Below are 15,407 nucleotides of genomic sequence, written 5' to 3' on the forward strand. Positions count from 1 at the left end.
GTGAACTGGATAGAACTATTTGGTTAACTTTAGGACAATGATTTCTCCAGTAAGGCTTTATCATATAACAATAGCACTGATATTAGCGCTATTTAATTTGAGGGTAATTTTATGGAGCTTTTTTCTGTGTATAAAGCATATTTTATAAGAGGAAAATAGCTCTTACTGAATTGCACATAGGTCTATATGCATAAAAAATAGGCAGACCACAATATCATGGTTTTAGGTAGAATGTAGAAACCGCAACTGGTATGTGTACGATTGTGATACTTATTTTAGATAAGGATCTTCTGACGTAGAACCTTTTGCAAAATACATACCAAAGTACACATGTATTTTTGCTTGCACTTACAACAGGAACAGCTATTTCACAACGATACATGTTGAAACACTGAACAGAAGAAACTGGGAGTGCAGACACTTACATACATACCTGCTACTTTGCAAACCTACAGGTATACATACCACTAATTACCAACAGAGGCTGCAATCAGTATTTATTTTCCATTTGAAGAGGGACACTGGCAACAGAAGGTTAAGGGGGTACACTGCCTTAATCCCTCCAATGGGTGGAAGGGAGCAGCTGTGCATCTCTATGTTTGAATATTGGGTCATACCAGTGATTCCCAAACTTTTTACTATGGAGGAACCCTAAAATCTTTTTAGACACCAAGGAATCCTCAATAATGTAAGCTCTACAATCTAATTTTCTGGAGGAATCCCTGAAGAGAGTTTGAGGAACCCCATGATTCTGTGGAACCCAGTTTGGGAATCACTGGGTCATACATATGCATTCCCTTTATGAAATGGAGAATACACGTGTAGGGCTGTGTTTACTTAGGTAAGCTATAGGCACGTTAGCTTTATTAACATGCGTTAATGGTTGGCACGCGTTAAACACTAATGTGCCCATAGGAATTTATTGGTGCATTAGTGTTTAAAGCAGGGGCGTAGCTATGTGGGGCCACGGGGGCATGGGCCTCCGTAGATTTGGCCCTGGCCCCACCGCCACCAACCCCTTCTACCCCCCTCCCGCCGCCAACCCACCCCCACCGCTGCTGTCGGGTACCTTTGTTGGCGGGGGTCCCTAACCCCCGCCAGCCGAAGTCCTCTTATCCGGCACGGCCGCATTGCTGATCTGCAAGGGCAGGCTTCTGTTTCTGCCCTTTCAGATCAGCAATGCGGCTGCGCCGGAGAAGAGGACTTCGGCTGGTGGATGTTGGGGACCCCCGCCAGCAAAGGTACCTGACAGCGGGGGAGGGTTGGCAGCGGCGAAAAAGAGGGGGTCGAAAGGGTTGGCACCTGGGGGGGGTCAAAGGTGGTGGTGGCAGCGTGGAGGTCAGAAATGGGGGGGGGGGGCAGCAGCGCCGGGGGGGGGGGGCTAAAATGTGCCCCCTCCCCTCGGGCTCTGGACCCCCCTCCCGCCGAAGTCTGGTTACGCCCCTGGTTTAAAGTGCCTTAACTTTAAAGGCGCATTAAAAATACTAATGTGCCTTAGAAAACATAGACTGTCATTTGACCCTGCCAAACCACACATCCTTGATATTTATACCTGATATGCATGATGAGGATATACACATGTAAATACCAGCTTTCTAAACTTGGGCTTTATATATGTATGTGATATACAAGTGAAAATGACCATATTTACATAGAGTTTAGATAGAGTTGTGAAGTGTGTGCATATTTTATAAAATACTACCATATAAATGGCAAAAAAAAAACTTATTTGGGATTCACCAAACTTGAAAACATGCAAAATAGTAATCCCAAAATATTCATTAACTTCACTGCTTTCCTCAGCGGCATAACTCACTAGTGTCCAAGACTTGCAACAGCGAGACTTTACAACGCCTGCCTCATCATTGGCTTTGCAGAGAAAAAAGTATTTTTGAAATCACTATCATAACTTAATCACTCATATAATCTTGGCAATTTTAAACAGATTTAAATACTTTCATACTCATCTGAATTAACATTCCACTGCCGGGTCGGGGACATAATCTGACGACTCATGTTTTCCTGAACTAGTTGTTTCAAGGAAAGTCCCCTATTAATAAAACATCAAACATTAGTGCTGTACTAAAACCTTGCTTACTTAACATTTTATATTTAAATAGTACTTAAACTACCTGTAATTATTCAACACTACTACTACTACTTATCATTTCTATAGCGCTACTAGATGTACGCAGTGCTGTACACCCTGAAAAAAGACAGGTACAAATCAAGGTAAGGTATACACAAAAAGTGGCACATATGAGTTTATCTTGTTGGGCAGACTGGATGGACTGTGCAGGTCTTTTTCTGCCGTCATCTACTATGTTACTATGAAGAGACAGTCCCTGCTCGTCAGAGCTTACAATCTAATTAGGACAGACAAACAGGACAAATAAAAGATAAGGGAATTACTAAGGTGGGGATGATAAAATAAGGGTACTGAACAAGTGAGTAAGGGGGTTAGGAGTTAAAAGCAGCATCAAAAAGGTGGGCTTTTAGCCTAGATTTGAAGATGGCCAGAGAAGGGGCTTGACGGACTGGCTCAGGAAGTTTATTCCAGGCATATGGTGCAGCAAGATAAAAGGAACAGAATCTGGAGTTAGCGGTGGAGGAAAAGGGTGCAGATAAGAGAGATTTACCCAGTGAACAGAGTTCCCGGGGAGGAATGTAGGGAGAGATGAGAGTGGAGAGGTACTGAAGAGCTGCAGAGTGAATGCACTTATAGGTCAATAAGAAGAGTTTGAACTATATGCGGAAACGGATAGGAAGCTAGTGAAGTGACTTGAGGAGAGGGCTAATATGAGTATAGCGACACTGGCTTAACCGGTCAGTGGTTTTGATCTGAGTAAGATGGTGACCGCATTTTTCTGGTTCTATTTAACTATGAAATAACGTCATATGTAGTGCTCTCAACTTCTCATGCCAAATTCTAACAAAAGGTTTAAAAAGCTAGTGTGACAAAAATCCATACTAACTGCTTAATGCACTGAGTGGGATTGATAGGGACACAGAAGAGGTGTGGCCATCAGTGACAGCTAGCACATGGCTCAGTACTACATGCTGTCATGACTGCTGATGTCATACCTGCACTTACCACAACCCCTATCTGATCATCCTCCCAACATCCATTCCCCTCCCCGACACTCTACGATTCACGTTCCTGACCCCCCAAACCCCATGGATTACGACATTCAACTCCCCACTACATACCCATCTGATCCTCCTACCCTCTCCCCCCCAACACACACAGTGAACAGCATAGCTTAACAGGCCCCTGCTTCAATGCCCTGCCTACATATATCCTTCTGAACCCTCACCCCACTCTCCACACACCCCTAGGGCTGCTCCATCATCCCCGGGCCTTATCTGGAGGTTATCATTGGTGGTACCACAGGGCAGGAGCAGTCCTCTTCTACTTTCAGTCGTCCTGCTGCACCTCTCTAAATGGCTGCCATGACCCCTAGCAATAGTCCTCTCTAAATGGCTGTCATGACCCCTAGCAATAGTCACATGGCAGCCATTTAGAGAGGGCAGGAGCAGAGGAGGATCGCTTCCGCTCCAGACCATGGTACTACCAACAATTGGGTGGAGGCCTGGGAGGGGAGGGAAAGAGTTCAGAAGGCTATATATGTAGGTGGGGCTTTGGGTCAGGGAGAGACCTGTTGAGTTATGCTGTTTGATGGGGCAGCTAAGAGGGATTGGAGGGGTATGCACTTGAGGTAGTTGAACATTGTAATCAGGAGGGTTGGGGGGTCAGGAACTTGAACTTGTGGAGTCTTGTGGTGGCTAAATGGATGCGGGGGAGATTTGATGGGGGAGAACGTGTGTGAGTGGGAAGCACTGCCATAGCATTAGGCTGTGTGATTATTTATTTATTTCAGTTAGGGTCATACCATATTATCTATCTGAAGTGCCAGATAGTGCAAGCGTGTAACATGTAACACTGCTTGATACATACATAAATGTGCATTCTCCGCCCCCCCCCCCCCCAACTAGGATTCACCCAGTCTCTGCCCACCTGCACATTACGTATAATCAGAGATATACACGTTGTTACAGAAAAGCACTTAGGCACATATTCAGTATGTATGCATGAATGTGCAGCATGTAGTCTAACATGTAATAGACACATAAATATTAGCGCCTATTCTATAGAATTACCTCTTTATAGTGCTTCACCTACTCACTCAGTATAAAATGCAATTCCCCTATATGGCCTTCTCAAATGTGGATCAAACTCTGCAAGAGCTAAACCTCAATACTAATCTGAAAACACAGGAAATAACACTTAATTATACCAATAACCACAGTGAAAACTAGCAGATGCAAAATTTGTAAAGAAACAGAAGGCTATTGCCTTGCATCTGCCCCATCTCTATTTCCGATCTGTCATCCCATCAGCCCCCTACCCTTCATTTATTTGGTGAGATGTTAATTTAAGCTTTCCTGAAAGGCATACGCTTGTTCGGTAGTCATCTTATTTTTTTTTTTGCCTAGAACATCTAGGTCAGACAAAGTATGTCTAAGTCAAGATACAGGAAGTTTCCTGGGTGTTTTAGAAAGGGTCACTGAATGCAGAGCCTTTTGCAAAGTACATATAAGAACAAACAGGAGTTCAGGTGTATAGGCTGCCACATACTGCAGAAACGGCCATTTTAGAAAAAAAATATGCAAGACAAGAGTGGCTTCACTCGGTGTTCCATGTGTGAGCGATGGTACACATGTGTGTGCTTATTTTGCATCTTGCAGGTGTAACATCCCTGTCCTGGGTGCTTCTGGATTCAGGGTACAACCTGGCTGGAGCTTCCCGCAGGCAGTCTCTGTCAGTCCCTCACTCACTTGGCGCTTGGTGCCTCCACCTGGGGAAAGAAGCATTAGTGAGTGAGATTACCTCTTCTCCCCCAGTAAACCAAAAGAGATAGAGATACAAATCCACAAGGGAAATTGCTGTGAATAAGGCTGGCTATCAAAATCCCACAGGTCGGGCTGAAGTGAGTGTTCAAGCTCCAGAATGGTGCTCTGCAGGTTCAAGAGACAATTACACAGGTTCAAAGTTCATGCTGGAGTCAGCAATTTATGAAAAAACTCAGACCATTTATTCTTCCACTTCACAAAAGCAGGAACATCAAACCATATCAACTCTCCAACATTGAATGCAAATCTTTTTAAACCACAATCCTCCAGATTGGCCCATGTGCAATCTCGGACCATGCGGAGGTTTGGGTGAAGTGGACACCGGGGGGACTGGGAATTAAGAATAGGCGGTGGACATTCCCCTCTTACTTGACTAATCACACTGGGTTCCGAGAACATTTGATGAAAAGCTGGGGGGAATATAAACATTTTAATGAACACACTGTACCGGACCCCACGATGTTCTGGGAAGCAGCAAAAGCTGTGTTACGGGGAGAGATCATTAGTTATGTTAGTCAATTTAAAAAGGCTAGAGACAAGGAAATCTTGAGACTGGAGAAGCAAATTAGGATTTTGAGAAAAGCACATGGGGAAAGGCCAATTGTCCAGCTGAAAACAGATCTCATGTCAACCCAAGTGGCCCTGAACTCACTCATTCATGAGAGAGAGAAGAAATCACAGGATTATTACAGGTTTCAGTTATATAGGTATGGCAATAAGGGTGGGAAAATGCTTGCTAGATTGATTGCACGTAAACAAGCCTCAAAATCGGTCACTACCTTAAAAGATGAGACTGGTAGATTGTGCCATACAGATATGGAGATTCGTGACATTTTTAAAACATTTTATCAGAAGTTATATAAGGCAGAAGATACCTCGGGCATCCCGAGCAAGATGTACTTGGAGGGAGTGGAACATCCAGCAATCTTGGATAAAGAACAAAAATATTAAAATGCCCCTTTTACTGCAGATGAAGTTCACTGGGCAATTGTTAATAGCCAAATGGGGAAGGCACCAGGACCAGATGGCATGCGAGTTGAGTTTTATAAAATGATGGGGGCGGAGATTGAAGCTGTGTTGGTGGAGGTTTTTACTGGATGGGTGGAAAAAAGGCGGGTGCCTAGTCAGTTAAATACGGCCCAAATTATTTTAATTCCCAAGCCTAAGAAAGATGTGACCTTACCTGAATCTTATCGTCCAATATCGCTGTTGAACTGCAAAATGAAGCTATTTGCTAAAATACTGGCTAAACGTTTAGGGAAGATACTGCCAAAACTTGTACAGGAGGGACAAGTGGGGTTTGTCAAAGGAAGATAAGTTTCCAAGAACTTAAGGAAAATCTTAGCGGCAATAGAGAAATTGGGGATGGAGTCAGAGCCAGAGCTATTGGTCAGCTTTGATGCCGAGAAGGCTTTTGACAGAGTGAATTGGGATTATTTGTTTGAGACCTTGGCAGCCTATGGTTTCAAGGGGTGGTTTGTAAGAGCAATTGAAACTTTATACACTAACCCGACAGCTAGAATAGTGGTAAACGACAGTTGCACAGAAGAATTTCCAATAGGTCGGGGAACTAGGCAGGGGTGCCCACTTTCGCCCTTACTATTTGCACTTTACCTAGATCCACTGATTCGAGACATCTGTGATATGCCTGCAGTGAGGGGGGTAAAGATTAACAACCAGGAATTTAAATTGGCTGCCTTTGCAGATGATCTCTTAGTTCTGATTACAAACCCAGTAGAATCCCTGAGTGCCTTGTTGGAGATAAATAGCAAATTTAGATCTTATTCGGGGTTTAAATTAAACTTAGAAAAATCGGAGGCGTTGGCTAGTAATGTAGACATACTAGAGACATGGCAGGGCAGCTTTCCCCTTAAGAGGGCGAAGGGTGCATTTCGTTACCTTAAGTGGCATTCAATTAACTCCTAGAACTGAGGACATTTATTCTATTAATATTAAATTACTGTTGGATCGCTATCCAAGATGGCGACGGTCTGACCTAGCGCTAACGGATGCGATCTAAGTTGCGCTCAGCTGATCTGGAGAGAGCTTCCTTACCCGTTGTTGAGATGGGCAAGCGACGAGGGAAAGTCAGGGATGTTCCCTCAGACCCTGGCGGTAGACCTCCGCTCTCCCAGTCGACGCTTGAACGCTTTGGAATAGCGTCTGGTGCCGGGTTGACTTCCACTCCTGCAGCTGGTGTCAGCGCTTCTGCGCTGACCGACAGTGGCGACGGGGCTTCTCTTAGCCCTGTCTTTCATGCAGCACCTCCTCAACCAGGAAGTGAGAGCTTCCAGTCAAGTCCTGCAGCGTCCGCCCGAAGAGGTGAAGGGAACGAGCAGGGAGGGAACCTGACGGAGGCAGAAAGAACATCTCCTGAACAACCCGATGAGCCAGAGCAGAAACCAGCTCCTATGGCAGATTCTGCACTTGTGAGTACCCTGGAACGAGTTGTTCAAGCGTCTCCCCTGGTATTTAATGAGAGGAATTTTGAAAAACCTGCTGTAGTGACCCTAGAGTCACTTTGGGACTTAAATTCCACAACTCTCTTAACTTTACAATCATCTATTTCAAAGAATACAGAAAGTATTAAAGTTTTAGCTGAAGCTGCATTAAAACAAATTCAAATTAATGAGGTTCATGCGACTGAAGTAAAAAGCCTCTCTCAAAAAGTTGAAAAAATGGAACTTGTGGAACAATCTTTAATTAAAGAAAGGAACTTTGCTTCTAAGCGCATGGAATATTTGGAAAATCAATCCAAGACACTTAACCTACGTATCATAAACTTTCCAAAATCACCTCTTATATCACCTGTACAAATGGTTAAGAAATATCTAGTTGATATTCTGGGAATGCCCGAGACCTCATTGCCACCGATTACAAGGGCATATTATATTCAAGGCACTGGGCCAGTCCCAGAAAATTTAAACCCTCAAAATCCAATGAACTTAACGGCCTTCCTGGAATCTTCTTTGGAGGTGGTCACCCAAAGAATCACTTTGTTGGTGACCTTTGCACTAGAATTAGATAGAGATGCAGTTCTCAGACTTTCCCTAAGACATTTGAATTCTTTATTTCTAGGTTCAAAAGTACGGGTTTTCCCGGATTTATCCAGGGAAACCCAAAAGCGACGTAAGTCATTTCTTGCTTTGCGGCCAAGGGCAATAGCCCTGGGAGCAAATTTTCTTTTGAAATTTCCTTGTGTGTGTAGGATTTTACTCCACACTAAGCAATACCAATTTTTTGAACCTAATCAGTTGGATAATTTTCTTAAAAGTAAAGACAGTGTTGTTGTGAAACTTTAGACCTGAATGTAACACTGTATAGCAACTTGGAGTGAGTCCACAAGGCAAGGCGCAGTCTTTGATTTAAATAGATTTGTTTAAAAGCATGGGATTTTCATTCATAGCTTGATAATTTTCTAAATTCTTGGATCATTTCTTGTAAAATTGTGGACGATGGAAATGTGTTAATTTTTCCTTTTTTTTTTCTTTTCCTTATGATATTTCATAATTGTGTATTATTATTCTTGTTTGAATATTATGTATATTAAACTATCTTTAAAATAAAAATAAAAAAATTACTGTTGGACCAAACTAGGCTTCAATTAGAAAGTTGGTCTCTACTGCAACTGCCATTGATAGGGAGACTTTGTCTGGTTCGTATGGTAATATTTCCCAGGTGGCTCTATGTCCTGCAGACTATACCAATATGCCTGATGCAGAAGGACCTTAATGTTTATAAGCTCGTGGTGAAGTTCTGCTGGGCGAACAAAAAGCGAAGATGAAATACCAGTTGATGCTGGGTGGTCGAGAACAGAGGGGATTGGGATTGCCGGATATGCAGATGTACAATATGGCTTGTTTATTAAGGCATATTAAGGATTGGATCTTTGGTACAAGCTATTATACTCTGCTGGATATAGAAGCAGCACTTTTTGAGCCTTTTAGTACACAATCACTACTACATTTGGAGAGACCTCAAATACCATGGAAATATCGGAAAAATATACTGTTGTATCCGCTGATGAAGGCTTGGCAGTTCCTAGTGGGTAGACTAAGTATTGGGAGTGGAGTAACGGAACTTCTAACTATTAGGGGGAACCCTATGTTTGCGGCAGGTATAGAAAACCCAATTTTCCGACGTTGGGAAGAACGGGGATTGACCTGTTTAGGGGATGTTCTGGGTGAAAATGGCAAGCTTAAGACACTGGAGCAGATATTAGGGCCTGATAATATACAATGGGGCGATGTATATGCATTTTGGCAATTTAAGCATTTTATTCAGTCTTTGAATCAGGACCGTATTACTCAGCACTTAGAAACAAAGATAAAACACTTTTTCGAGGGAATTTTAGAGACAACACCGTCCATCTCAGGGTTGCACAAGGCACTGTAGGTGAAAACAGGTCACAAAAATCTCACACAATTAAAAGAACGTTGGGAAAAAGACTTAGGAACTAACTTGGCCACATGGGACATTATTGGGCAGTTGAAAGGGATATCAAGTATGATCAGTGGAGCTCAGTATAGGGAATGTGCCTTTCGTTTTATACATCGCGCTTACATGACCCAAGTTCAATTAGCAAAGTTTGGGGGGATTCAGACAGCGATTTGCAGGAGATGTGAGAGAACAGAAAATTCCTTTTATCATGGTTTTTGGAATTTTAGGAAAATTAAGGCGTTTTGGGGGAAAATAACTAATTATCTGTCAAACGTGCTAGGCTATCAGATAGCAGGCACACCCTTACAGTTGTTGTTGAATCTTTCGGGATCGGTGGGGGGGATCTCACCCGGGGGTGCCCTAATACTTCGCAAATTTACTTTGCTGGCAAAGAAGTGTATCCTGCAACACTGGACAATGGACACTGGGCCAGAATATTGGAACTGGAGGAATTCAATCCATCAGTTGATAATGTGGGAGGCAAAAGAGGCTAAACGTGGACCCAAAAAGAAAATTGCATTTCTCAAAATTTGGGGGAAGTATATAGACTCGTTAACTCATACAGGTAGAAGTTTAGTCTTGAATGCACTGTAGTGCTAGGATGAAGATACAATATTTATCAATATACATGAGCGAAGGGATGGGGGGAGGGGGGAGGGAGGTGGGGATCGGGGGGGGAGGGTTATAAGCTGGAATAAGGAGACATAGTAGATACAGAATCAGAAGGGACAGAGACGGATGTCAATTTGGTGAAGGTACTGTGTGATAATCAGATTAGTAAGAATTGTTTAATTTATAGGACTATTAGGTATCGCTGGAGGAGGGTCTAAGAGTCCAGGCCTTCTTCCACTTAGGCACTGATGGGTTTGCTGTTCTAATATTTGAATTTTGTTATTCTTGTTCTATACATATAATATATACAGGTATGTGAGATTCGGGTTTCCCAAGGGGGTGGAGGGAGTCGATGGAATGGAAAATTGAACAACTTTCAAAGGCTTATGGTTGTAATGTTTTTTTGCTTGTTCAATAAAAATTGTTTAAACATAAACCACAATCCTCCTGGTATTCCATAGGGGAACTCCTGTATTCTCCATCCTTGGATATATTTACAAATTTTTTTCAGCAGGACCACATACACTTTTTACAGTCTCCAGTCCAAGCCTATCCCAAAGGCTGAGCTCCCCTCCCACTCTCAGGTCCAGACCCCTATGGCCTGACCTCCCTCCAGGGTGACCTTTACTTCGGATCCACCCTGGTCTTGGGATGGGCACTCCCTGGCTCCGATCCCATGCTCCCATGCTGGGTCTCTCCTCTGCCCACCCGTAGCTCTCCTCCTCCACAGTTGTCACTTTGCTGAGCCATAACTCCCCTGTACAACCAGTTGTCACACTTCTCTTATTTAGGATTCCCTTTTTCTACTCCAGGGCAGTGGTAGGGGACCATTGGGCAACCAAAGACCCCCCCCCCCCCCCCCAATAAGCAAACATGCCTTTTTATCTTCTTCCAATCTCCTGCCCCTGTCACTCTTCAGTCCCAGGACACTATCTCTGCATTTTATTTGAAAACCACTCCCCTTGGGCTGGGCTTCTGGCCACCCAAGGACCTCCCAGTCACTCCCCCCAGTGGCTGTCTCCAGGGAGCTTACTCTTCTAGTAATCCCCAATCTAACAGGGGATTACACTGGTTTAAGTGCCAGCAAATCAGGGGTATAATCAGGGTGGACCTCAGCTGGCCTAGGCCCACCAAACAACTTGATCCCCAACCCCACTAGTTGAAGATATTTAGAGTCTGCCACCTCCAGTCAGGCAAAGCACAGCAAACATTGGCTGCATTTTGTACCACCAACATCAGCAACATGGGTATGCTCTGTTCTTGCACATTAACTGAGCTGCTGCAGCTGACTGCCACAATTTTCTGAGTGGGATCAGCAGACTCCAGATGTCTTCAGCTGGCAGGGTTTGGGTATCCCTAACAGCTATAGTATTTTAATTGTTAAGTTGGGTAGAGGGAGGGAGAGAAAGAAAGAAAGAAAGAAGAGGAAATGGGTAAAGTGCCCACTCATGTTACCCACTGTCCCCTCAAAAAATTCCTTTCTAGCTAGGCTAATGCAGCAATTACATATCAACTGTAAATTTTGGATTTTGTAATACAACACTTACAAGAGGAGCAAATTAAGGTGACAGGTTCTAAATCTCAGTTTGGGCTTTTTGTGGTACTTTAAAGTAGAAAGTTGAATGAGTACAGAAATTTCACCTGTCCCCACTCATCCCCACTGGAATCTCTTTTATCCCCTCCCGTCTCCGCAAGTAATCTTTTCCATCCCCGCCCATCCCCTGTGCTAAAATAACCCGACTTGTGGTAAAATAACTCAACGGTAGCCTCTCAGTGCATATGGGGATTTCAATGCTATCAACCATATCCATTAATTTTGTTAGTGCTATTATAATTACTATGGCACAAGAAAAGGTTGGGAACCCTGCAGGACCTGCGACCATCCCCGAAGGAGTCCCATGGACTTGGAAAGGATCCCTGCAGAAGTCCTGCGGGAACCACATAATTCCCGTAAACCCCATTCCCATGCAGCTCTCTACTTTGAAGGCTAGAGAGGTAAGCACAACTGACCCTTGAAATCTCAGGTCCAAATGACAGACAGAGCAGGATTAACCCTTTGGTGAGACCTAGTCAAACAACTGTGTTGGGTCCCCCTTCATAATAAAAATACATTTTAAAACTTCCACAAACAGGGCTCTGACTGCAAAGGAAAACCAGTAGAGAAGGAAGCAGCAGGTATGAAATGCTACGTCCAACTCCTCTTGCCAACCGGGGGACAGAGCACAGGGCCGTGAAAAATAGACAAACCTCTTCAGATGTGGGGAGATGGACTGGCTCTAGTCCATCTCCCTACATTCTTCACTCTGTCAGCAGTTGACTTTTCAAGGCAAAAGTTGTGCTTAGGATCCACTGAATTAGCACATCTGAAAAGGTCCCTCCTAAACATCGCTGTCCAGTTAAGTTTAAACAAGCAAAAGATACACCTGCTATTTTTGGCCATCAAACTTAGCTGGTGATGCACTGAATATCGGCGGATAGCCAGTTATATCGCATGATATAACTGACTATTTGCTAAACGGCAGTATTCAGTGGGAGATAGCCAGTTAAGTACCATTCCTGGCCAGTTAAATGGTTTTAAATATCGGCTACTTTAAAGATTTAAATGTTCTCAACATAAGTTGCACTGGTTGTTACAACAAGTTCAAATTTTGTATAATGCTTTATTTCTACACTTACTTGGCTGTAATTGATTATCTGACTCACAATAAACAGAAATTGAAATAAAAAAAAAAATATATCGGCTACTTTGATTTTAGTGATGGGTTAGAAATGTTATGGTTTTAGATACCATAATAATTTATTTATGGCATTAATTGTGGGTTGATTTTACATATTAAATGAATTTATGTTTAGGTTCTATGCTTTAGTTATTTATGTTTTTTTGTTTATATGGTTTAAGATTTTGTATATGAATTATATCATACAAGATTGTAAAATAGTAGCTGGGCTTTCTACATTAGGGTATTCTGACTCAACCAATTCATTCAAATCTCTCAAATCATGTACAGTCCTCCACTTAGTTTCACCTTTTGCCACAGGGAATAAGGGTGTATTATAGGGTAAATTGCTAATCTCAATTATACGCTCAAAATAATAATGTCCCCTATTTCCACAATTCCAGCACTTACTATTAACCCTTCGATTAGGTCCAGCTATACCATCCTCCCTAGAAGAGAATCTAGTTGGGCCTACTACTACTACTATTTAGCATTTTTATAGCACTACAAGGCGTACGCAGCGCTGCACAAACATAGAAGACAACCTCACTGCATCCTCCTACCCCTTCCTCCTGGAGTATTCCAAGTAATCTGTGCTCCCTGAAATAAACCTCTCATCATTAACTTTCTTGTCATAAATTCATCTTCAGAACTATGATCATCCTCATCACTATCCCTATAATAATCAGAGGAATTCTCCCCTTTCTCTGGCCTCGCCTTATCCCTATTTTCCCTTTTCTTAACTGCACCTTTTTACTATTTCTTTTATGATTAGTTCATATTTTATATGTTTTATGTAATATAATGCCACTTTGACCTTCTAGAACTGTGGTCATAAATAAATTGAAATTAAAAAATTGAAATACATACTCAATATAAAATATTAGATGTTCAGTTAATTAGATTTCTGTGCCAGGTAACAAGAAAACCAAGTAACTGTTGGACATTGGTCAGCCAGGAATTCTCCACAGTGAGTCAGTGAGCAAATGAGGCTATATATGCACACAACCAAATTTTGGCTCTCTTGAGCACTTGCTGCTTCATTTTGCTTTGGATTCCATACAGGGGTAGCAGTGTTTGCGTGATATTCTACAATGAGAATTAATGACAAGGGTTGCAACATGACAAGGAGTCATTTTCTTGATTGGAACAATGAGAAGTACAACACAGCATATCCCATTAAATCCTAATCATGGTAGTCATTATAGTGCATGATCTTATCAATAAACAAGTCCAGTACAAAGGTTAGTGCTCTCAGGTAGACTAATATATTTCTTTTTTGTTTAGAAACCTGTTATCCTCCTCAGAGAGTAACTGGGTGAATGAGACATATTCAGAAGGTGAGATTGCCATGTTACGTGAAACAATGAAGACAATCACAGCTGTGGCTTTCAGCTTCATATTTTTCATAGGAGTCACTGGGAATGGCACAGTTATCTGGATCACGGGATACAAGCTGAGAAGGACCATCAACACTGTCTGGTTCTTCAACCTGGCATTCGCAGATTTCATCTCCACTTTTCTCATTTTCATCACTGTCCTGTATTTGGCCTTAGATCTTAACTGGCCATTTGGCCCTGTGTTCTGTAAGTTGGTCAACTGCACCTTTGGCCTTAGTATCTATACCAGTATTCTGCTGCTTAGTGCCATCAGCATAGACCGCTGTGTTCTTGTGTTGTTCCCTGTCTGGTGTCAAAATTACAGAACAACTAAAATGATATCTACAGTCTGCTTGATTATCTGGGTCATTTCCATTGCCTTAGTCCCAGGGTCTTATGTGTTCTCAGAAATGTCGACAGAACAGAACCGGAGCTCCTGTAGAAATCTTGACATCTTTGAAGACTGGGAAAGGAAAGAAGCGGATGTCTTCACAGTCTGTATCTTCCTGTACCAATTCTTCATTCCCTTGACTATCATCTTGATTTCCTATGCCATTCTCATCTTCAATATAAGGAAAAAACGTCTGAACAAATCTAGTAAGCCTCTTCTGGTGATCACTGGGGTGGTCTTCTCCTTTTTCCTTTGCTGGCTGCCCTATCATGCATTTGCATTGGCACGCATATCTGTCCACCGCCTCCCTCGCTCAGTCCTCTATGTGGCCATCCCAATCTCTAAGTGCCTTGCTATGTTGAACAGCTGCATCAACCCCATCCTCTATGTCTTTGTTGGCCATGAATTCAAAGATGTAGTCAAAAGGTCCCTCACACAGGTGTTCAGAGCTGCATTTGAGGAGATGCCACAGACAAATTTCTAGAGGGAAGATGGAGACATAACTGGAAAATAGTGCATTTGCAATGGGCACTCAACTGAACAAAGGGACAATGTCTTCTAATGGATATGGTAAATATTCAGCGGGTTTTAATTTAATTAAAAATAACTAGATGACTGGTACAGCAGATTTTCAACTGACATCCATTTAACACAGACTGCGGAATATACAATACTAAAACGGATAAGTTATACACTTAAGTTTAGGACAACTATTTATTCAGTCCTACTTAAGTGGATAGAGACAACTGGATAGTGCTGAATATCGATGTTATCTGGTTATCTTTTAGCTCTGGTCCCTGAATGCCTCTGATTCATCCCACACTTACCTGCAAACCTTTAGGCTGGTCATCAAGATGTTTGACCTAAAATTATGAGGTCAGCCAGCCATCCATAAGCTGTGCTAATTTTTCAACAGATTAATGAGGTGGGCAGTAAAGAATGACACGGGGACAA

General features: G+C 42.6%; 1 protein-coding gene across 1 annotated transcript; it reads left to right on the forward strand.

The window, feature by feature from the left end:
* Positions 1-6,923: 6,923 nt before the first annotated feature.
* On the forward strand, positions 6,924-14,937 carry LOC115476790 (chemokine-like receptor 1). Its single transcript, XM_030213369.1, has 4 exons — positions 6,924-7,343; positions 7,993-8,043; positions 12,099-12,141; positions 13,991-14,937. Exons 1-4 carry the CDS (start codon positions 6,924-6,926, stop codon positions 14,935-14,937), a joined length of 1,461 nt encoding a protein of 486 aa, XP_030069229.1.
* Positions 14,938-15,407: the final 470 nt, after the last annotated feature.

This window comes from Microcaecilia unicolor, chromosome 8 (assembly GCF_901765095.1).
Source record: "Microcaecilia unicolor chromosome 8, aMicUni1.1, whole genome shotgun sequence".
Lineage (NCBI taxonomy): Eukaryota > Metazoa > Chordata > Amphibia > Gymnophiona > Siphonopidae > Microcaecilia > Microcaecilia unicolor.